This window comes from Oenanthe melanoleuca, chromosome 4 (genome assembly GCF_029582105.1).
Source record: "Oenanthe melanoleuca isolate GR-GAL-2019-014 chromosome 4, OMel1.0, whole genome shotgun sequence".
Lineage (NCBI taxonomy): Eukaryota > Metazoa > Chordata > Aves > Passeriformes > Muscicapidae > Oenanthe > Oenanthe melanoleuca.
In genome coordinates, this window is record NC_079337.1 from 46,778,303 (window position 1) to 46,802,135 (window position 23,833).

At 34.2% G+C, this 23,833-nt stretch overlaps 1 protein-coding gene across 4 annotated transcripts in view; it reads left to right on the forward strand.

Annotated features, from left to right (window-relative positions):
* The window catches only part of ATP8A1 (ATPase phospholipid transporting 8A1), a 91,406-nt gene that overhangs the window by 58,762 nt on the left and 8,811 nt on the right, over nucleotides 1-23,833 (forward strand). For all 4 annotated transcript variants that reach the window (XM_056489726.1, XM_056489725.1, XM_056489727.1 and 1 more), the window contains 8 exons: nucleotides 1,577-1,651; nucleotides 1,772-1,894; nucleotides 4,436-4,514; nucleotides 8,045-8,106; nucleotides 11,187-11,243; nucleotides 11,698-11,805; nucleotides 22,208-22,296; nucleotides 22,719-22,811. In XM_056489726.1, coding sequence (XP_056345701.1) covers nucleotides 1,577-1,651; nucleotides 1,772-1,894; nucleotides 4,436-4,514; nucleotides 8,045-8,106; nucleotides 11,187-11,243; nucleotides 11,698-11,805; nucleotides 22,208-22,296; nucleotides 22,719-22,811 — 686 coding nt within the window. The remainder of the gene's footprint in view (nucleotides 1-1,576; nucleotides 1,652-1,771; nucleotides 1,895-4,435; nucleotides 4,515-8,044; nucleotides 8,107-11,186; nucleotides 11,244-11,697; nucleotides 11,806-22,207; nucleotides 22,297-22,718; nucleotides 22,812-23,833) is intronic.

Sequence of the window (23,833 nt, forward strand, 5' to 3'; positions counted from 1 at the left end):
GTATCTGGTATTCCAGTAAACAGTAGTGTTTCTATTAGAGACCACTGTTTTTAGCCACATTGAAAGTTTTCTTCTTCATGGACTTCTTTTGATAGATTCCATTAGAACTTTAGAAGTTAGAGATTCTACCAGATTTTATCTTTCTTTAGTTTGGATCTAGACCTCTGGCCAGGATGTATTCCAGTCCCTTATTATACTAAAATGAACTAAAATGCCTATAACTTTTCTTTAGGAGAAAGGAAATGCTACTATTTAAGGAAGTCAATATTATGCCTTAAAGGATTTCTTTACAATTTTATAGTAAAACCGTTTTCAGTTTAAATACCTTGAAAACTCTAACTTAAATTATGTACAAAATTACTTGAAAACAACATTCCATTGTAAATTAAAATTTTATCCTAAATATCCTGCTTTTTAAAAGTCACTCCATAACATTTTCAAGTGTTGCTTAACATCATTTACCTGTAAGAGCAGTCAACATGTGAATAGATTCAGTGTATATATGTACCTTTCATTTAAAATTAGTGTTTTATAACACTTTGCCTGCTAGTTAAATCACAGTAGAAAGTTAATGTCTTTTCCTTGTACTCCTTGAGAAGGGTCAAGTCTATGTGTACTTGTGATCTTTTCTTCCTAGAGAGTGATACTTTTCTTAACTCTGTCTGAAATTACCAGCAATAAGATGCACACGTATTTATGACCAGCTACTGAGTCACATATTTTCCACCACCATAACCCTTTCAAATCAATATTTCTAAAATTTACTCCAGGATTTGATACAAACAAGGAAAAAAGCATCAATTGTACTGATGTTGAGTGCATAATTAATTATTCTGTAATGCATAATTGATTATGCACTCATCTTGCATCCTTACACTCAGCTGCTGAGAAACTGCTGCCAACATCTGCTAAATTTAGCACAGTTAAATCATAATTTGTATTTTGAAAGTCCGAAATCAAAATACAAAATAGCTGATAAAAATCTTATTTGTCTGAAAAAAAGTCATTCCATTCTTTTCAGTGTATAGTCTGAAAGGTTAGAAAATTGTGCTTGTTGCCCTTAAATCTGAGTTAGAGCTTCTTAACTAAGTAGTTCTACTTTAGTGCACTGGTAAAGCCTAATCCTTTCATGGGTAAGGATTATTGATAGTTTTAAGTTCCAAACAGCATCTTAATCTATGAATCCTGTTAGTCAAGTTTGCTAACAACGGGAAGATGATGACTACTAATCTGTAGGTTCCCCCTCCACCAGCCCATATTTCTCAGAATTTTTATTTCATTAAGAATTAAGTGAGCTTAAATCACTCTTGAAGAACCTGACATTTCTTCTGAAAATAGTTACCTCCTTGGAATGTTTTCCTGTTCACATGGAGTTGCTCAGGTATCTCAGTAGACTGCTCACTATTTGTTCTTGATTGAAACATGGGTCTGTCATTTCATATGGGTTTAACTCAGAGCATTTTCAGCTGTGTTGTAAATGTGTTGTAGGGATGTCCCTTTTTGTGAAGCTGAGGAAAAATCTGTTTATTGTACCTTGCAAGACATTTGAGTAATACATGGTTCTAATCTTTTGCAGGTCTGGTTTGCATTTGTCAATGGCTTTTCTGGACAAATTCTTTTTGAAAGATGGTGTATAGGTCTTTACAATGTGGTAAGATAGTTTGTGTGCCTTTGCTTACATTTAACCATGAATGTTTCTTGAGTAAGCAATCTTTAAGCAAATCCTCACCTCTAAAGTTTTGCAATTTTTTCTTTTTAAACCATCTACTAGATGTTTACAGCAATGCCTCCTCTAACTCTTGGAATATTTGAGAGATCCTGCCGAAAAGAAAACATGCTGAAATACCCTGAGTTATACAAGACTTCCCAAAATGCACTGGACTTTAATACTAAGGTACATCTTTGTAGAAATCAAACATAATAAAGCAAAAATACATAGGAATTCAGTATAGTTACCCTTTTTGTTCTATGCTGCTCATAATTAAAAATGGAGGGGATTTTTATTACTCCTATTTCCAGGTGTACACTTGTCAGTAAATAGTACAAATCATGTATATGTGTATATATACTTATTTATATATATGTATGTGTGTTCATTTTTACCAAGTATGGAAATGGACAAGGATTTAATTTTTTTCAATCCTTTTTTTTTTTTTTCTGCTGGTAATAAAGCTGTCTTCTGTAGGGAGAAGTGATTAGACCTCACTGTCACTGGGCTGTATGTATTTGTACTGTTATATGGAAATGGATTACTGAAGCCTGTGGAGAAGTGTTGCAGAGGACAATAAGAACTGTCACTAGATTTGTAGAGGGAGGGACATGGTACTATTCTTTGTCAATTTGCAGTTGTGATTTTATGGTTTAATTTTGAGCTTTGGGAAAAGATACTTGGAGTCAAGAATGTGTCAGTGTGGATCAAAAGGAATCTGAGGCTACTTTTGGTGGGAAATGGATGATATTTGTCTTAGAGAGACTAGCATAAGTAGTAGAAAAAGAATGTAGGACTCTTTAATACATAAAATACAGAAAATTTCTATAGTATTGACCATAAATAATCTCTTTCAAAAAACTATATTAAACTTGTGCCTGAATCTGTGATTTCATGAGTATTTGACTTTTCTAGGAGGTCCTTCTGATTTTATTTTTGTAAAGGTAATTGTGACATTTCAAGTAATGTCATTTTATGTTGAACTTGGGGACATTTTCAGTATATCCTTGAATTAACAGTGTCTACGTGTGATGGTCTGTAGTAGATGTGCAGAGCTGATTCAGCCTACTGAGCTCTTGTATCAGTGCCACTTGTGCTGTATAACTGAAGTTAGCCCAATATATATATATATATAATTACTTGTCTAAAGTATCTTTGTTCATTGAAGCAGATGAGATTTTTGTCCTTCTTCCTCATTTCATCCCCTCACTTACAAAAGCCAACCTGAGCAACCTGTTACCAACTAGGTAACAGAGTCTCTTGTGTCCCTGTGAATGCTTTACAAATATGAGTCTTTTCATGGTCCCATAAGTACAGACACTTCTGTGTTGTGATAGGTTTAATAAATAGTGTAAGTATGAGATAACAGTTGTTTTTTCTGTTTTAAAATAGGCTTTATTGCATATTTTATATGCAATATATATTTATATTGCACAGATATACTGTTGACTTAATTGGAAATTCTGTGGCTGTTCCCATACAACATTTGCTATGAGGAAACGTCTACAAACTCAGCAGCTACAAAATTCCCACCTATATGAGTTGAATAGTTGGTGTTAAAGATTTGGAAACATTACTGCCTTGAATATTGATGCAGATATTTGTTATGGTAAAAGGGATCAAAGGTTATGAGGTCGTGACAGAGGTTAAAGGATTAGCATGGGACAAAAAGAATTGGTCAGGAAAATGGAAAACTAGAACTAATTTTTCTTGCACCCACCTGTGCTTTCTGTCAAATAAAAACTTCTGGTAATGACATAGCAAGAAGGAGAGACAAAGGTTAATGAGTAGCACAAGTTTAAATGTGCAAAGTATTGGAGTGTAAATTGGACCATGCAACCTAGTGTAGCTGTATAATCTAACAAAAGACATTGAGATATTGTGGAAAATGTGAGACAGGCAACTTAATTTCAATTGTTTGAACACTTTCCATTCAAGATACACATCAGTCAGTTACAGTAAAAGCCATAACAGTCGAAAGCATTGTTAGTGAAAAAAACATAATTGCCGTACTGAAGGAAATGGGCTACATCATTTTTTTAAGTTTTTTAATATCATTATGCAGTATATTAAGAAAGAATTAACAGATTGTTTATTCTTAAACTTAATACCATTCTTTGCAGAAGGCATTTTTTACAAATGAAAATAAGTTTGAAAGGAAAACTTCAATTTTTAGCAAATACATTAAAGAAATTATGAACTATCAAATTGTTCTGCTCAAGAATGGAGTACATAAGGAGAAATTTAAGGAAGAAGCTGGTATTTGTCCCTTTTTAAATTTCTTTGTGGTGGGAATATATAGGTTAGGCATATGTATAACTCAGGTTTTAATTTTTCAACTATCTGAATTTATTCTTATACTAAATACAAATTATAAAAGCTGGAATCCTTTTTAATTTCCCACTTAGAATGTAGCAGTTGTTATAGCTGTCTGGTTTAGTTTAATTTCTCTGGTAATATTCCCATATGTTTATATTTTAATTTCCCTTCTGAATTGAAATTAAAAGGAGGAGATAATACACACTTTTTTTCAAAGCATAAAAATAAACAAATGACCCATGAAGAGCTAAGAGGCAGAAAGTGCCTGTCAATTATATTACTTCACAGTGGTGGCCTAACAAAAACACATTTTGTGAATCTAACACACAGATAAAAAGAAAGGTCAAGGTTCACAGAGCTAGTTTATTGCAAATGGTTCTCATGGATTTTCTGTTTTCTCTTTCTTAGGTTTTCTGGGTTCATTGTTTAAATGGCCTCTTCCACTCATTCATTCTGTTTTGGTTTCCACTAAAAGCCCTCCAGCATGGTAAGTATTACAAAAAATAAAAATATAAATATTGAAAAGTACGAAATTTCTAAATATTGTCTTCTTTCTAAGGAAAGATTTTTAAATGCTAACAGTTCAGTGTGATTAAATTTCAAGATAACATTTCTAGAACTAAACCAGATGCCATATACATAAAATGTTCTATTTAAGATCTGTGTAAAAGTAGGAATAATATTATGTACTTACATATTTAATTATCTCAATAGTGTTTATGTAACAAGATGGAGAAAAAGAGATTGCTATTTAATTATGCTAATTTTTATAAAATACACTACTATAGTAAATACCTACAAGATCCTAAAATGCTGCTATCCCTTGTATTGTCTCTTACATTTTGTCAGTATTTATTTTTATTGTGTATACATTCTGTCCTGTTGCTTCAAGGCCATACAAACCTGCTAGTATATATTTCTGTGAGTAGGATTGTGGCAGAGGAACAGTGATGTCCAAGACATCAGTCCTGTCCATCTTCCAGTTCATCTGTTGTATGTGCACTTGAGCTGCAGAAGGAAGTGGGTTGGTTGAGAGGAAAGTGGTGTTAGTTAAAGCAAACTTGAAAACACTGCTTACATTTTGTGGGAATGTTTGGGGCTGGAAAAGTTCTCATAAAGATGGGGTTTTGTTTCTTTTTTCCAGTATATGGGGAGAAAAAAAACCAAGTGTGTACATTGCAGCTTTTCTGAAAATTAGGCTCCTCCCTGTTTTGTGATGTGGCCGAGTAGCCTGCCCTGGCATAGGGGACAGAAATGTTCTCATGGACATTTTGAAACTGCTGGGACTTGATAGTGAGACAGTCACAGCTGCTAGTGCCCAAAAAGGTTAAGGGGAAAAAACACTCAGTGACTCCTAATGGGTAAAGGGAGGTGTGTGGCAGCCTGTTTTCTCTTGAAGGCCACTCACATCACACTGCATGTGTGTTCAGTGGCAGCAGTTTGCATTGGAGAGGTTTAGGCAGCCCAGGAGGAATGAGATTCCCAAAATGTCAGTGCATACTCTAAAACCCTAATCTCAAAATTAAACTGAAATCCCTGTTCAAAGCTGTAGCCATGTGAGAGGTTTATGCAGTACACCATGGATGAGTGTTGAATGAGTGTCTGTGGTGATGCAGAGTTCATGTGTGAATGGCAGAGATATTTGTACAAGCACTTGTGAGAGCTCAGCCTTCTCAGCCCTCAAACCCTGGGCTAGAATTGTCTTTCTGGCAGGTGTCCTCTGTGAGTCTGAGCAAATTGCCTGCTGCCTTCCCCTTTCATTGCTAGAGTAAGGATGGGTAAGGGAGCAGAAGGTATTAGTTTCCTAAGGAATACCAGAGACAGGAACTTCTGAGAACATGTCCCTGGTTTCACCTTCTCTTACCAAAGAAGAGGTGCAGGTAGACCCTAAAATATGAAAGGTACAGCTCAGATTCATGCATTAGAGTGCTGAGAGAGCACTCTGGCTGGTGGAAATAAACTTGGCTGCCTGCCTGTTCCTCTGTCTTTCTCTCATTATGCTCTTTACTGCTAGGTATATATTATAAAGCAGTGCAGTGCATATATTAGCAGGTATTTATTAGAGTGTTGAAAGCCCAATCTTGAAGAAGATTAAAATCTCTTGGAGCCCTTCTCTTGGTCAAATTCTCCTGTTTAGTCTTAGTCTTGCTTGTCCATCTGTTTCTTATCTCTAAATAGAATATTTCAAATTGCATTTATCATAGTAGAGTCTATCAAGAAATATGTGATCAGAGAATAAGTATGGATTTGTAAGAATTGTTTGTCAGCATTGGATCTATGGGATCTTACCACTGTACAGTACACAAAATTTACACTCCATGTACTGTCATGGATGAAATGTGAAATACATAAATCTTCACAGAAGCTTCTTTGGATGTAATTTTGTCAACATAAATGGCAAAAGCCAAACCTACATGTACTAGTAAATTCACCAGGTACTCCTTTTTTGTATAATCTTTAAAATAAGCTGTGGTTTAAAATAAGCTCAGGGATTTTTTTCAGGCATCAGATCCTGTAGTCCTTCAAGGTATGCTACTCTGTCCAAGGGAGTAAGTTAAATTTGAACTGTCAGAAATACATGCAGTATCTCTAGACCTAAGGATGTAGCCATTGTGAGCTCCTCATCATGGAATGGGAGACAGAGAGGGGCACTCTTCATTCACCAAAATGGATTTAATTTCAAACATCTATAAAGATGATATGAAGGCTGGAAAAATATTCAACACAGATATGAAAACATACTTAATTAGCAGTTTAATAGACCATATTCCAGCTGAGGTAGTGGAAAATAAGTGTTTCCAACTACAGGCCATTTTTATCAGCTTTTATCACCATTTTTGTCACTTACCCCTGTCCATCCTAATCAGAGGAGTTATAAACCCATCTCTCAGTGCCCCCCACAGAAAATCACATTTATGCTTGTCTTTCCCCCAGTACAGTTTTTTTTTAAATATCCTTCTTTATTATTCTTTTCTTTTTTATTGTCTTTTACTTTTATCCTTACTTGTTACATACACAGCATTTGATTACTTTGTATAATGCAGTAAAAAGCAATATCCTGGTGATTAGAACCTCTACAGCAGAGTGTTGCAATTTAGTTTGTTTAAGTTACAGTATGTGAATGCTAAAAACATTTCAAAATTAAACATGTGAAAATGTAGCCACCTTAGTACTTTTAATTGAGAATGATGAATTTCCTCATAATAATTCAGTTGTCAGTTATCCCATGTCTAAAAAGAAATTTGACAGAACTGGGATCAGAAAAGTCTATGCTGTAAAAGTAGTCTTGGACTTCTGATAAATAATGGAAAATTCAGTGCTTTAGAATCCTAAACTTAGGAAACACATGTGGTTTTTATGAAAATACAATTTTTTATGAAAATACAATTTTTTATGAAAATGCATCTCTTGAGAGCTCTGACTCTGCATAACTGATGTGTGTGTGTTTCCATATATGCCAAATGGATATGTACTTATATAAATCCACATATTTGAGTTGGGTAAATTTTGAAAATTTTATGAATGACAAGCATCTCAAGAATTTAAACTGAGTATATTTTGTATTTTTACTAAAGTTGAATTCAGAAATATGCATAAGAGCAAGGAAGTTTCCATACCAAAAAATAACAGAATTCGTGGAAATCTGACTCTAAGCTTCCTGCTTACTTACATGTTATAATCAATATATACCATAACCATTGTATTTCACATCTTTCTGAAGATAAGGTTGATATTAAAAGAAACTCTAATCGTACTGCTACTGAATAGAGAGTTGGTCTTGTTGGTATGTGGTGTCACAAAAAGTTCCTGTTTCCTGCACAATCCCTGAAGTCACTGGAAGTTTTAGAGCACTAAGCATGATGAAAGTCATAGTTCTCTAGTGTTCAGTGCAGTTCAAGATGAAATCTATTAGTACCCTGTGGAAAGTGTTACCATCTGTTTTGTATCAAAATTAAGATGATATATAGTGCTGTTGTGAATGTTTAAATGTTTTTTTTTATCCATTTCTTTTTCCAGGTACTGTATTTGGCAATGGCAAAACTTCTGATTACCTGCTCCTGGGTAACACTGTATACACTGTAAGTTTATATTGGCTCTAACTATTTCAAAGATTTGGTGCTACTATTATTATTAATTCTCTTCATAACAGACTTAATTCAGTGCAGGGCCTTAAGAGTAAGAAATGGCTCTTGAATGACTCTTTGAGAAGTTTTGAAGTGCACTTTGTGTTCTAATTCCCATTTTTCAAGCAAAGCAGTATAATAAAGATGCAGAAGATATATTTCTGCTTTACTATAAACTGTCTGGTATTTAAATAATGGGAATTAGAATTTCCTAATTAGCATGCATATTAGTTTAAGTTCTTGCATTGGAGAAATTGCAGGTTATTGATTATAGAAGTGCTTTGTGGACTTCTGAAGATACAATCCTGCTCTCTCTCCCTCTATCTTAATTTATCATGAGGCCTTAAAAGAGGCATTGAGCCATACTGAACAAAGGTTCTAGGATGCATTTTCAGAGACAGTCAAACCACCAGAAGTACACTTGATCTATACCTAAGAGTAAAATTCTGTTGCTCTCATAGATACTAGTAATTATTGGGGCTTTTTTCCTTTTATCTCCTAGAATAAATTAGTAAAGCTAAATATGTGCTTTTCATTTTCTAGATAAGAATGTTACTCAATAGCAGGTTTTCCAAGATCTCTCATAGAAGCAAAATTAGATTTATGCTTACTGTCCTCTGTTCAATGTTAAAAGTTTAATTAATTTTTCAAGTTCCTCACTGTTGGCAGGTACAAAAAAAATTAATTTTTCCATTAAAGTAAGGTGGCTGCAATATGAATTCACATCAAAATCACTCCTTTGGGGAATAAGGAAACATCATAACTGAAATAAAAGGAAAATATTCTAGACACATGCTAAAACAGAGGTCACAGTGCTGCTCATATGTCACATTCTACAGCTGGTTTTCAGCTAGGAGAGCTGAATCTTGACCATCTTGAGAGGTTAATTTCTTGCTACTAAGCTACATAGTGGTCAAGAATTTCCCAAAAATCTGTTTTCCTTCATTTCAGGTTAAAAAGTCTGGGGAAATATAGAAGTTACAATTGATGTTTTCCTGCTCTTGCACAGGAATTCAAGGAAACCTTGAACATATGTGAATTTGAGAGATTTTCAAAGTGAGGGTAGAGTTTTATATTTTTTTAAATCTGTTCATATGAAGTATATGAGCAGTAACAGTTGTCAGTCATGTCGAAATTCTGAGGCTAAGGTAATTCTCATTCCTCATACTGTTTTCAACGTGGTTTTCAGAAGTCTGCAGTCATCAGTTCTGCAAAAGTCAATAAGAAAGGAATTCTGAAGTTGACATAGTTTAGTTTCTTTGGATCCACAAATAAAGTCAGAAATATGCAGTGATTCATAGTATGTCCTGGAATTATTTCTTTAAATACAAATTTCAAATAGGAATAGGGTGCTGTGAAAATGTCTGTATGACTATTTTAGAGAGTTTTTTTAAAAGAAAAAAAAGCTCACTCTTTATACAGAATACCAGTTTGAATTCTTGCTTCCTGGGTAGGATTTGGTGCACTATATTTGTAAGTTTGGATGAGGCAGAGGAGGGAACAATAAATCCCATATTCTTGAGTGCCTTGCATAGCTGGTGATTTTGTTAGGGATATCATATATGATCCCATCACAGTTCAGTAAAGTCTCTATACTGACTCTGTGTATCTACTTTTAGAGATGTGCAGTGTCTGTTTTGTGTATACATTTTGTCTATGCAGTAGGAATGTTAGATCTCATCCTGAGGGACGTTTACTTTTCTTATGACTGACCTAAGTAGTGAACAAGTGTACCAAATCACCCTCCATTTTTTTCTAATTAGATTTCACATGTTTTAGATAATGAAATTGTGGTGGTGTTTTTTGTGGGTTTTTTTTAGTCATTAATAGCACAGTTGAAATAGGAGATTTCAGGATTTCAGAATTGAAAGTATAAGCTTATAGGTGAATGCTGTCTGGCAGTATTTATATCCTTCTGTGCACCAGACATAGTGAAAGATTTGCCATACATCTTTACCTAGTTGCTTCAGCTTCTGATTGAAGCACATTTCTTCTGAATTTCTGAGGCTGCTTGAAATTCAATACAAACACTGACAATCAGTGCTGCCAACTTGCCCAACAAACTATAGGTGTAAGAGTTGGAGCTTGGATTTTGTGACTCCTTTTTTCAGCCTCATATTCTTTAGATTACATGTAAAGCTAAACTTGTGGCACACATTCACAAGTGGGTTACAAAATGTAATGAGTATTTCTTTGGTAAACAAAAAACTTGCTTGAGTGAATTTCAAAGGAAGAAGATAAACAATTTTCCTGGATCAACTAGTCCTTGCTGTGGGATTATAAACTTTCTCCTACTGCTCATCTGTAAGTTAAAATGGAGCATGTCCTACAAACTTGAGATTTTCAGAGACTGCTCCATAAAAAGTGTAAAGATAAGAAAAGAGTAAAGATCGGGGGTATAATGGCAATTACATAAAAGGTTACTTAACATGTTATTTGTATGCAGAACATAAGTCTTATATTACTGACATTTAACTCTTGAACTTTTCAGGGTTTGGTGCAGATGACTCATTTACTAATGAAGTGAACAAAACTTCTGGTTGGTTTTTAAGTTTAGACTAATGTAAGCTTGAACAATTGCAAGCTTGAACAATTGCAAGCTTTCAGTCCTGCATCTATGTCTTCTAAACCTGTCTTGCTGTAGAAAGTTGTAGTCATCCTGTCTGTAACTAGAGGATTTTCAATCTCTACAGAAGAGGACTACTACAGTTTTCACAAACCTTTGTGTGTAACCAAAATATTGTCAATAAAGATGCCAATACCTTAGTAAGAGCCAGACTTAAAGAGTTCTGAGAAGCAAGGATAAGATTTCTAAAGCAAAAGAAAAGTTTTCCAAATCAAGTCAGTGGCCATTAGTAATGGATACTAGTAATTCTTAATGTTCTATTATTTGCTCATTACTGGGTTGTATCCTTAAATCTTCTAGTGGCAATTTGCTTTTTCTTGTCTCCTCCTGAAAGTTTAACCAAACTAATTATTTCTGTATGTTAAGATTTCCATATTAAGAATTCTCTCTCTATCTTTCTCTCCTTAAGTTTGTGGTTCTGACTGTGTGTTTGAAGGCTGGGTTAGAGACCTCATACTGGACTTTGGTAAGCAAATGTCTTTGCCATATTCTCAAATGTTCTGTGATATATGATGGATGAATAATTGGATTGTTTTCTTCTTATCTGTTATATTGCACCTTTTAACAGTTTGTCAGTAGCAAACTGTGGTTACTGTGTGGAAGGACAGAATATCCACATACAAAAAATAATGCTCAAAACTGAAAATTAGGCTAATCGTAATACTTAAACTAGAAAAATCAAATTACTCTGGACTTACTATAACTGAATTTAAATTGGCTGAAAATGCAGTAATATTGCTGCTGATAGTATCATTTTCCTTTAAGAAATAGCTACTGAAGTAATAGAGTTAAATTAATATATGGCATGGAAATTTAATCCTACATATCAAAATAGCATTGTAAATACTAGGTAGCAAGGATGTTATTTTATGCTATAATGTATCTGTGATAATTTTTCTCTTCTTTGTTTGTTTTAACAGTTCAGCCATATAGCAATCTGGGGAAGCATTGCACTTTGGGTAGTGTTTTTTGGAATCTACTCTTCTTTGTGGCCAGTCATTCCTATGGCACCTGATATGTCAGGAGAGGTAAAAATATATTTCAACTAACAAATATTTTAACTAGCCAAATATGTGAAAAAAATATTGTTTCTGTCTTTAGTATGGACCTAATATTTACTGGATCCTTCTGCTAACTAGAGGTGCATATGTCATTCTGTCTTTTATACCTTCAATATGGTAGCCATGTTTATTTAAAATATAATCAGTTTTTACTCTTGTGAAAATGCTCAACTAACAGGCTGTGAGTATGTGGTCTAATGGAAAGATTACACAGGTGAGCTGCTTTGCACTTCTTAGTAAGCTTTAATTTTCTAAAGAAATATTACCAAATGCAGTACTCAGAATTACAGTGCTTATTTTTCTGGAGCACTTTTTATAATGAAGTAACTAGTAGTAGCCTGGTTAAGGCTCTTTTCAATCTTGAATTTTACAAATTTGCCAAGTACTTGAAGCTGTAAAATGCCTCAAAAAAATTTGAGGTGCCATGACATTGCATGAACTGCTTGTCTTGCGCACTTCCTTCTCTATTAATGAGCTGCTTGGAATCATTATTGTAATGTATCTTTAACCTTTTGACAGTAATTAGTGGTGTCTCATTCATTTGTAATCACATTTGTATAAACCTGCTCTGAGTTTCCAAATTGGATTGAATCCATAAAAGATGCTTATTTGCTGCCTTCTCTGATATAATTGGAACTGCAGTCCCAAATTCTCAATACCATTCAGTTTCAGAAATATCTGAAGTATTAATTTCCCAAACATTAATATCTGCTTCTGGGCATGACCAGTACCTCCTGTGCATTCTCAGTGGGAATCAGAAACTGAGAATACCTTCTTGTGTCAGAAAGATATTCTTCTAATGGTTCTCAAAGCATATCAACTAAATCAAGCCTTACACAAGTAAAAGAGTGAGTCTGACTCCACCTCCACTGTGATATAATTCAGCAATTTAAAAATTTATGCAGGATGTGGGAAATGTAGGTGCATCTCTCTCCCTTAATTGAAAGTAATTTAGATAAGGAATTGGGTAATCTCCTGTTTAAACAGTTACAGGGAAAAAAAGGCATTTCTGTAACTACTACATTTTAATGGAAACACTTGGAGACCTAAGGAAAAGAATTTGAAATTACACAATTTCTAGCTGGTTTTCCTCTCTATCATAATGTCTTAACCTATGTATATATGTAGCTTTTGTACATTACCACGTTGCCTCCACTGAAAACTAATTCTGTACATTATTGTAAATTAAAGGAATTGAAGCTATCATATTTCAGCAGTTTCTTACACTGTATTTTATAGAAGAAGCAGATTTTTTTTGGAATTTGGTGTTTTTAGAGATTTTGTCAAAACTTTATGGTTTTTAAGACAGCAGAACTTTAATGGTGATGAGCACAGTGGAAAAAAAATGGTGTGTTATACCTGGTATGACATAAAGGTGGCTACTACACTATTGAAATAACAATGTTTTAGTTAGTACATTTTCAGACCAAAGTTACTGTGAAAATACCTGGTTTTGAGGGAATGTAATTCCTATGATCTTTTAGAAATGGTTTGTCATTAAAGAGATCTAGCTGTCAACAACTCTTATTGTTTGAATTCAATATTGTGCCAAAGTAGTCTGACTTAGGAACCTAAAATCATTTATTTGTTGCTATAAAACTTTATCTGTACTTGAAATGGGTAGTCTTATTTTGTTAGTGTGTTTGCTTATCCATGGATGTGTATATAGTAGTTTTGATGTGTGTACATGCATGAAGTTGTTTGAAGGAGGGTGTTGTTGACTGAGGTTGTTTTTTTTTTCTTTCTAAGAATATCTGTGATGTCAGAATAAAGTCTTCTAAAAGTATCATAGACCATTAAAGCTTTTGTTCAAAACTCTGATCTAGCTTTTTGCACTGCACTTCATGTGGCTAAGAGTCCTGTTGATGCACACTGCAGCTCAGACTGGAAGCAGGATTTTTGTATGCTTTCCTGGAAGCCCCTCTGCTGACTGAGTGGTCTCTGGCAGGGCAGAATTCACTGAGTTTCTCTGTAGCAAGTCAAGCCTTCCATAACTATTGAAACTAAAAGATTCACGGATTTATTCTGTGGAAAAAATTGTGATGTGACAGAAACAAATCTGTATAAACAACTCTGCTTGCATGTGCAATTTCTGCTTGCCTGATTCCTTCAAGTGTGTGAGTCAAACCTGAAAAATTCATCCAAATATACTTGGCAGAAGTTAGAGTGTGTCAAAAACTGACATCTGCTTCTTAGCTTTTTGTCTGTTTTGGCTGGTATGATCTGAGAAATTATGCTGAAGGGGACTTCCATGCATTTTTTTTTCCTAAATGTGTTCATTTAAAATGCTCCCTTTTTAATAAACTTCAGATTTATAAGGATATATAGTTGTATATATAACGACTATATAACTACAGTCCTTAGAAAGTTTGTTCTTCTTAGAGATGTTAATAATTGTGTCTTAGTAGGTTTATATTCTTTCTAATCTGTATTCTTGACACAATATTCATCCAACAATTAAGTCCCAGCTCCTACAAACAAAGTTTTCATGTCTTCTTTGAGATAGAAAAGAACTTAATCAAACATTCTAATAAGGATTTGGTCTTTCTTCATATTAATGTCATGAAAATAGTAAGATTCTTCCTGCTTATTTCTGGTTCTCTTCCAAGAAAATAAAATTCTAGTGCTCTTGAAGGGGAGAGAAAAAGCATATGGAGGTGAAGAAAAACTCATTGGATGCAGAGGAAGGTTTTCATCTAAATATTTTGAAACTCATTTTTTGTATCCATTTCTATAAAATATTCAACTCCAAAAAATGTATTTCAGTGGAGAACACTGCAAGGTAATGACTCAAGAAAAAATTGAGTTTTAACAGAAGAAGAGTCAGTTTGTGCTACTTATACTCTTATGTTGGAGCACTAAAGCTAAGAATTAGGGACTATATTCTTCTAGTGTTAAACACAGATCCTAAAAGTCTAGGAATTCAACTTCTATCTACTTATAACAAAATATTTAAATACCTTTTCTGCAAGGAGGATTTTGGTGGTAGAAAAATGCTGTTTCTGTGGGAAGGAATGGGGATGCACAGCTTGTGAAAAAGAGATGCTGAATACATTTCAATATTTCATTGATTTTATAACAACTTTGCAGCCTCTGTAGCATAGTCTTTATTATATTACAATTTGCATTACATCTGCAGAAATGTTTATTCATGCATTTGTTTTCTGTCAGTACTGACTCGTATGGAAGCATGTGAACAAGGAACTTTACGGGTTATTTTCTTAATATTTTACTAGTAAAGACTGTGCTTTTAAATATAGATGCACGGGAAAGAAAGGAAAAAAACAATATGAAATAACAATAACAATATAAAAAAACAAAATACAATTCTTTGTAGACATTTTTTGATTAGGTAAAACACTGTATGTTTTGACCCATTACATTAAACAAGTTGCACTTAATTTCAAAAAAAGGTGTCACTACAGACCAGAAGAAAATTTTTTTGGTGGACTTGAAAAAATCAACTGCCTGGGTTTGTTTTTCTACTACACTGATATAAATTAGGTTGATACTTCTGTGTATCACATCAGCAAACAGATAATTGAAATATACTTTCAAAATATTTTTAAAAATTATATTTTCTGTTTAAGCCAGATGAAGTTTGCGTAAGTTTTTAAAACTAAATGCCAAGTCTGTTCGTATTTGATAAGGTATTTGCTTTGTAGGTGTATTTTCTTTTTTCTTTGAAGCTCTTTAATACAAAGAAAACTTTTCTGTGATACTGACCAAAATGCATTTTTGATCTGTGATTCAGGGAGTTGCTGGACATTTCCTGCTGTCCTTGTTTTGTCATATTGTGTATGACTGCACAAATAAAGGAAGCTGTGAATAAATTGTTATATGTTTTTATATCTGTGTAGTCCTTTTGCAATAATTGCATTAAATAATGAAATTTCTGTAACTTACATCACCTAATAAGAGCAGCCTCCATTCGTGTGTCAGTAGGCTGTAAAGCTGCTAGAGCTTTCTATTAGTACTTCCATCCTTGCAGTTAATAGGGGTACTTTTTCCTTTAAGTCATCTTTTAAAAAACAGAACTGAACAGAACTAAAAAATAGACTGATTTTTAAATTATAATAATAGATAAATTTCTAAACTGGTATAGTTATCTCTTTCTTGAAAAAATCTGGTTGTGGTTTGAGTTGCAAACCTGTACTTGAGGAGGGGTGAAAAACAAATCAATCTGTTCTTTATTCCACAAGCTCCTTGTTATTGTTACATGCTCTGAATTGTTTGGCCTCTGTTTTTACACCTATATGATTAATAAGATAGCTTAGAATAATAATACTTTACTTGAATAAGAGGTTGACATTGAAACTAAGCAAAAGTGCAGTATCCACAAAACTTCATAATTTATTGTGGTACTGTAGACAATGCACTGTAAAGTTCTCCAGAGCACCATCTGCTTCTGCTCTGTCTGACCCAGGGGATTTATAAAACTACTGATGGAAATTGGAGTTAGGTACAAGCATGTATTTTACAGAATTTTAGATCATTTGATTGAGGTTTGCAGAAGTCTTGTGAAATGCAGTAATATTTCTTGTGGGAAGATTTAGCTGCACTGTGTAAAAAAGGTCTATTCAAATATACTATATTGACAGCATTGGTTTCTTAAATATTGCTTCTCTTTGTATTATGCCAAGTATCCTGCTTATATGGAATCATGTTTATTAAAATATTAGATAGGCATCCTTTAATGCCTTTACTGCATTGGGGTTTTTTACACAAAAACACCAAATAACTTTTTTGAAAATGTAGTTGTTCATATACTTCAGTCTCTAATGAGCAGGTCTTCTCTAGTAAGATGTTTGTCTAAAGTTTGATCCAAAAGTGGGAATTAGTTTTAGTGTAATGTAGAGCAAAACCTACAAAACAAAGTATTTAGGATAGGATACTATGACAGAACAGTTGAACAGGTCTGTGGCCTGGTGCTTCCAACACTACACCAAGTTGCCCTGGACTATGTCCAGACAGCTTTTGAATATTACCAAGGATGGAGACACTGCAACATTTCTGAACAGCCTGTGTCCCTGTTCAGTCACCCTCACAATAAGAAAGGTTTTCTCAATGTTCAGATCCAAGTTTTAGTTTGTGCTCCTTGCCCTTGTGCCATGACAGGGCTTCACTGGAAATAGCCTGGCTCTGTCCTTGCCCCCTCTGCTCAGGAGTCTGTCTCCATCAGTAAGATCCCCCTAAGCCTTCTCTTAGGCTATAGTCCCAACCAGCTCAGGTTTCTCTCTCATATGAGAGATGCTACAGGACACTGGACTAATTTCAGTCTGTCTCTGTTTCCTTGTACTGGGGAGCCCAGAATTGGAGACTTCCCCTAGATGTGACCTTATCAGTGCTGTGTAGAGGGGACCTGCCTTCCCCTCTGCTGGCAATACTTTTGTCTAGTGAAACCAAAAGATACCACTTGCTTTCTTAGTCACAAGAGCCCACTGCTGGTTCATTTTCTACTTGGTGTCCATTGAGACCAAGTCCTTTTCCACCAAGCTGCTTTCCAGCTGGGTGGCCCCCAGGATATACTGCTGCTGGGGGTTGTTCCTCTCCATGTGCAGGATTTTGCATTCCTCCTTGCTCAACTGCATGAGTTTCCTGTCAGCCCATTTCTTCAGCCTTTTGAGGTTTCTCTGGATGGCAACACAACTCTCTATTGCATTTGCCATTCCTACCCTGTTTTGTGTCGTTAGCAAACTTCCTGAGGGGACACTTCACCTCTCATCCAGATCTTTAGTGAAGATGTTAAATGAAACTGGACCCAGTATTGACCCCTGGGGTGTACTTTCAGTTCCTGGCCTCCAGCCAGCCTGACACTGATCACTAGCTGCCCTTCAGGCAGTTTTCAGTGTATCTCACAGTTGTTTATCCAGCCCATACATCAACAGCTTCTCTATGAGGATCTTACAGCTTTTGCACCCTGCTGTGTTGTCCCTCCAGCTGTAAAAGGTGCTATTAATGGATAGTTGTCTCTTGGATTTTTAAAAAACAGCTGAATAATATTTTAATAACTTTTGCAGAATGCATCGTAATAAATAAGTTTAAATGGTTCTATATTTAAGAAAAATTGCTATGGTGCTTTTCCTCAGTTAGCAGGGAGAGTTATAAATAATGCCCCTAAAATTTGGGAAGTTATGATTTCTTTAACTTCCTCCGAACAAGAGAATTACTGTGCCATACTTTAAGGGAACTTTGCAGGTAACTGAGTTGGCAATCTCTATTTCTAAAAATTGCTTCGAGCTCTATATGGTAAGCAAATACCAATGTCTATCAATTCTCACTTCATTATCACAAAATTTGTGGAATATAGTCATTCTTCAGTGGCTAATATCTAGGGTAGTTGTGCTGTCATTTATTTCCTTTTTTTTTTTTTCTTCCTGTTGCACTGCTTTTCTTACCAGTCTGGATTAATTTTGTGTCATCATTGCAGGGGGAATAAATGGTGTACTAAATTTTCAAGGATGTTGAAATAATTTAACAATAAAAGCTATGCTTTTCCTTCATAGTCCAAAATATTTCTCAAGGCCATTCTCGGCAGAAGGCTCCTGTAGGCATTATCCTACAGTTTCAGCACATTTTCATCTCCCTTACAAGTTTTCCCCACTTGTCTTTTAAGAACTGTTAGTCTTTACAAAACAATAATCAGTTATGTGTATGTCTTCCTTTCTATACCTATATGAACCTCTGGTTTAGAGAAAAAACGTTTCAGTGTACATTTGTGGAGAATATTATTACTTCAAAAAAGGTCAGTGATTTATAGATGATTTTTTTAAGTTAATCAGAATTTATCCCATAAAACATATTCATTTTAGTCATCTGTCCTCACTGAGAGCCTAAAATTATGTTAGCATTGTGACACTAACATACTTTAACTATTTAATAATTTGCATTTAAAGTTTGCTTTTCATCTTTCACTTGAGAAATCAAAAGTATTTGTCTAAGGGGTTTTTCTTTTTCCATTTAATTCCTGATAGGTAGTTTCCATTTTGACTCCTCAAACCTTCACGGTTTAATTGTACTTGGTCTAGTAGCAGACATTTGTTTATGAGCCAGAATTTGCTAATCCCAGATATATTACAAAGATCTTTCTTCAGATTCAGTAGTTATTCTCTCAAACAGGAACAGCAGAGCTGATCTTTGAACTGGCCAATTTATCTTTTCTGCTTCCAGTGGTCTGTCTTGGTTAATATACCTAACAACCAGAGATCCTAATAGTGAGGAGCTTAATTCTTTGCAATTCTGAGGAACACAGTTCTTGATTAAAAAGAGCTAAAAGATTTTTTTTAAACTTACATAGCAAAGAAAGACTGGAGGCAATACAAGAACTTACTTGTGGGAATTTCATTGCATTGGAAGTTAATGCAGATCTGTTTTAGTACTACAACAGTAAGTACTTTGGCATATATGAAGGCAAACACATACACATAACTAATTAAGTTTTTTCTTACTAATGAATGTTGAGAAATTTTTGCTGGTTTGATGCTGTTGAGGTATTTTACAGCTTTGTAGTTTATAGGAATGAGATGTGTACCTAGATCATACTTGAAATAGATAAACTGAAAAGGGTAAGCTTTTCTGCGGCAAGAATTTTACCACTGTTTTCATCTTCTTATTTTTAAAGGCTTTTTAAAATCTAAGCTAGCTGTTTTGGCAGATTATTTCATAATGAGGAAAAAGCAAATATTCCCTGTTCATTCTGACATGTAATTTCCTAACAGTACATCTTCAACAGTGCATTAAAAATGTTTTACAGCCAAGATTTCTTATGTGCCACTAAGTCATGAAAAGGAGTATTTCTCAGCATTTTTTTCTTTTTAGAAAAATGAGAACCTATATAAAAATCTAAGTTTAAAAAATACTAATTTATTTTAGAAAGTCTTAATATTGAGCATGAGCTACACGTAGAACAAATTATTTATCTCCCCCGCAGGATTTGTAAGTCCTACAATAAACTGGGCTTCCCAGCTCTCATTTTGGATTACTTCTGAATTCCCCTGGGAGCCACTTTTGTGGCAGATTCCATTTGGTTTCACAAGGCCTAAAGGGGGAAGACTTGGCATAGACCACAAATCTCTCACATTAGGAACAATTTGTAAACCACAAACAGAGGCAGCCAGAGTCCGTCCCCAGAACAGGCTGCTCCTGTTAGTGCCATTGTCTGAAAAGGATTGGTTTGCCATTTCCCAGATGACCTGCCTATGTGTAGAGAGATGTGAAAAGTTAGAGACAAAAATGTTTTCTACAGAGTGAGGGGGGAGCTTTCTTGTACAGAAAGGAAGGAAATACCTCTGTGGGATTTTATTTTTTCCCCTCTTCATCCAAAAAATACAAAGAGGGCCTCTGTCTTTAATGCGAATGTCGGCTTTAAATCTTTTAGGTTTGGATTAACTCTGTAAAAGAAAAAAAATCTGACAGGCTTTCAAATATGACGCAGAAAAACTTTTTTTTTTTTGCCTCAATTCATGTTGTTCATTTGTAAAGCCAAAGGCTGGATGGAGTGAATAGTGGGCGCCAGTTGTTCCTTCATTCATAGTTAGCATTACAATGGTCAGAATTAACATCCTAAGACCTACATTATCACTTTTGCTGTTTCACCAGCAAACATTTAATACCGGGTGGCTAACACAAGGACAGCTCTTTGCTATGTTCTTATAAATAAAAATATGTTGTTAATAATAGGAGGTAATAATCATAATTAGTTCAAGTTGTATTTTTATACATTTTTCTTGTTTTTAAGGGAATTGTCTGTCTAATTGCTACTTAATTATAAAATGTCTTGCAAAATGCATTTGTGATAGACATTTCCTATTAGCTGCTGTTCTAGAAAATGAGTAATTCATCAAATATGTCAAAAGTCAGGTTTTGATTATAAAGTGACTGCTAATACATTTTCTTCATTTACACTTTTCCTCTACTTCCTGATACAATTTTTTTTTTTTTCTCCTTTGAAAATATGAATTGTTTATTTTGAATCTGCCACTGCTCAGTGTTTACACCTTTGCTGACAGCTGTTCATAGAAGTAGTTAGAATCTCAGGGCAATATCTATGTCCTTTTAACATAGCCATGGTAAGGTTACCACATTTTTGAAGTACATTCTAATGCTTTCCAAAGAATCCGTGACATTAGGAATTTGGATACAAAAACAGAGTAAATTGAACTTTTTTCATTATATGAGAATTAGGGTTTTTTTCTGAAAATAATTCACTTCTGTTTTCATACATCAACATAATTCTAAAACATTCATACATGCATGTCGAGAAATTAGACTTCAGCTACTGCAAGCTACTTACTGTTTGTCTGCTAATTAAAACTAGTAAAATTTCAGCTTATTTATTTTGCATACTGAGGCTTAATCTGTGAAAGAAATTAGTCTCCAAATAATGAAGCAAAATATTTGAAAGGCTGTTGTTTAGTGATGTTGCTTTTAACCTCTGTACAATCTAATTACATTATAAAAGAATTTTGAATATTGACTGTAAATCAAACCTCTAGTAACGTGCTTGAGTTTAGTTATCCTAATCATTGCATCCATATTATTATTGATGTAGACATTTGAGCATGAATTACAAGGGTAGGACTTTTTTCCTTTGATGTCCATATATTTTGATGGTTTTTTTGGCCATTCAATATGTTTTAGTTTTTAATATTTCTACAGACCAAGTTACAAACAGAGGAAAATTCTATGTATTACATATAGTGGTGTATAGAAAAAACAAATACACAGATAAAAACAATTACATAGTTTTCAAATACTTCACCATATATTAATATGCTAGATCTTCATTTAACAATATGTTGCATACTTTCATAATCACATAAATAGTTTCCATATATCTCATTTTTAAGCAATCTGTTTAACAGAGGTCTGTGGTAGTGTGGGAACTGTGGTACAGCGAGTTCTGTGGGAGATAACTTGGATCTAAGTTACATTTCAGGATAATTGTAACAGTGTCCAGTATCAGTATGAAGGGTCAGTTACATCATCTTAGAGTAGATTGCAAATTGTGCTCATAATATAGTGAAAAGTTGGAGAAGGGTGGATTTTGATAAATCTGGTTTTAATGGAAATGCCTGTAATCAGCACAGTGGTATAGAGCAGGATTGTGGAGGGGTGATTCCCCATGCAAAGAGCTAAGAAGTTTATCTTTCTACCAGCTTCTCAACATGAAATAGTGCTTAATATTTACTGGATTTATGTTGCAACTCAGGGGATTTTAGAAAGCAGTTCACGTTCTATTTCACATTAGTCAGACAAGAATGATTCATTTACATTTGCTTTTGATAGCCTCAACAAACTACTTGATATTTCTAAGATTTTTTTTGCTAGTTCTTGTCATGACATGGCATTTTGTGCATTCTCTCTTCAGGCAGCTATGATGTTCAGCTCTGGAGTATTTTGGATGGGACTTCTGTGTATTCCTATGACAGCTTTACTTCTTGATATAGTATACAAAGTGTGAGTACAGAAATGCCAGAGTTTGCAGAAGAAAGTACTGACTTCTAAATGTGTGTTCTAATTACTAATATAATAAGAAACAAATTAAGGTCAATTCTGGTGATTATGTAATATCAATTCTGGTGATTATTTTAAATTCTTTTTACTGTCTTTTTTTAAAAAGCTTTACTACAAGAGTTATTACTATTTTAAATGTTTCAATAATTATAGTGTTTTATTAATAAATATTTTTTGTTTCTAATTTGTAAGAACAGATGATAAAATACATTCTTTAGATTTGTTTTTTTGATATTTCTACTTATAAAGCTTAGTTTTAAGTCTGGGGAAATGGATTTATAAATTAAATATTTATATAAGCATTAAAACTATCTGTTCTACTTTAAAGAAGAGTAAATCTGGCAGTATTTTTTATGTGCTTACAGAGTAAAGAGAGCTACTTACAAGACACTGGTAGATGAAGTTCAGGAGTTGGAAGCAAAGTCTGAGGATCCTGGGGCAGTTGTGCATGGCAAGAGGTAAAAATCTGTAGAACGTTGCCTTAAAAATAAAAAGCTGAATATTTTTAGCTTTATCCACATATCAAAGACAAAAGGTTATTTTTCAAAAGCTGTACAAATTGAAAGGCATCTGTGAAGGACTTGTGGTCTACTGAGCCTATGTGTTTTTTCACAGGCTTACACAGAGGTTTTTACCAAAAGCTTTAACTGATGTGTTTCTTTGTAGCTGACTGGTTTCTGATTCTTATGCATAGAACAAGCCTGAAGTACAGTTTTAATTCTGTCACTTTTCCCTGTGTTAACAATTAATTCACAAGCAAATTTAAAAGAAAATGGGTTAGAACAAAATGAGTTTAAACTTGCATCATTTCCTAGTGTAGCCGTAAACAGGGCCTAAGCACAAAAAATAAAAATTAAATTCTTTAAAAGCTGCTCATTAGCATGGGGACAAACAAAAAATATGTCTATGATTTTCTGAAATTGAATATAATAAGCTGGCTTTGTATTTAATTTCGGTCCAGAGCAAATTAATTTGATTAACTTATATAAGGTAAGTAAAATTTTTAACTTAAGACTCCACAAGAATTCTCGTTATGGACCAGGCAGATAATTTGAAAAGGGAGAAGGTAAAACTGAACAATTAGACATTTTCTACATGTAAATTCAACATAAAGGTGTGCACTTACTAAAATATTTCAGACTTTTTAACCCTAAGCTGAACCTGAAAGAAGCACTTGCTGAATGTATGAGATGACAAAATCCCCCTCTCCCCCCCTTCCAATTCATTAGTGCCATTTGGCTGAACTAGAGCTTTCTTCTCTTGTCTTCATTTTTGTGAGTTTTGTGAGGCCTAAAAAAAAAGCCAAAACTGCTGATACTTGATTTTCCTGTTCTTTCTTTTCTTTGGACTGCTGTTCTTTTAGTATCTTCATGGCAGAAAGCATAGCCAAGAAGGCTTTTTTCCTACCAAGCTATGCACAGAAAGAGACCAGAAAAAACACAGCCACATCTTTTACTATAGGTTCAATTTTCAGAAAGTA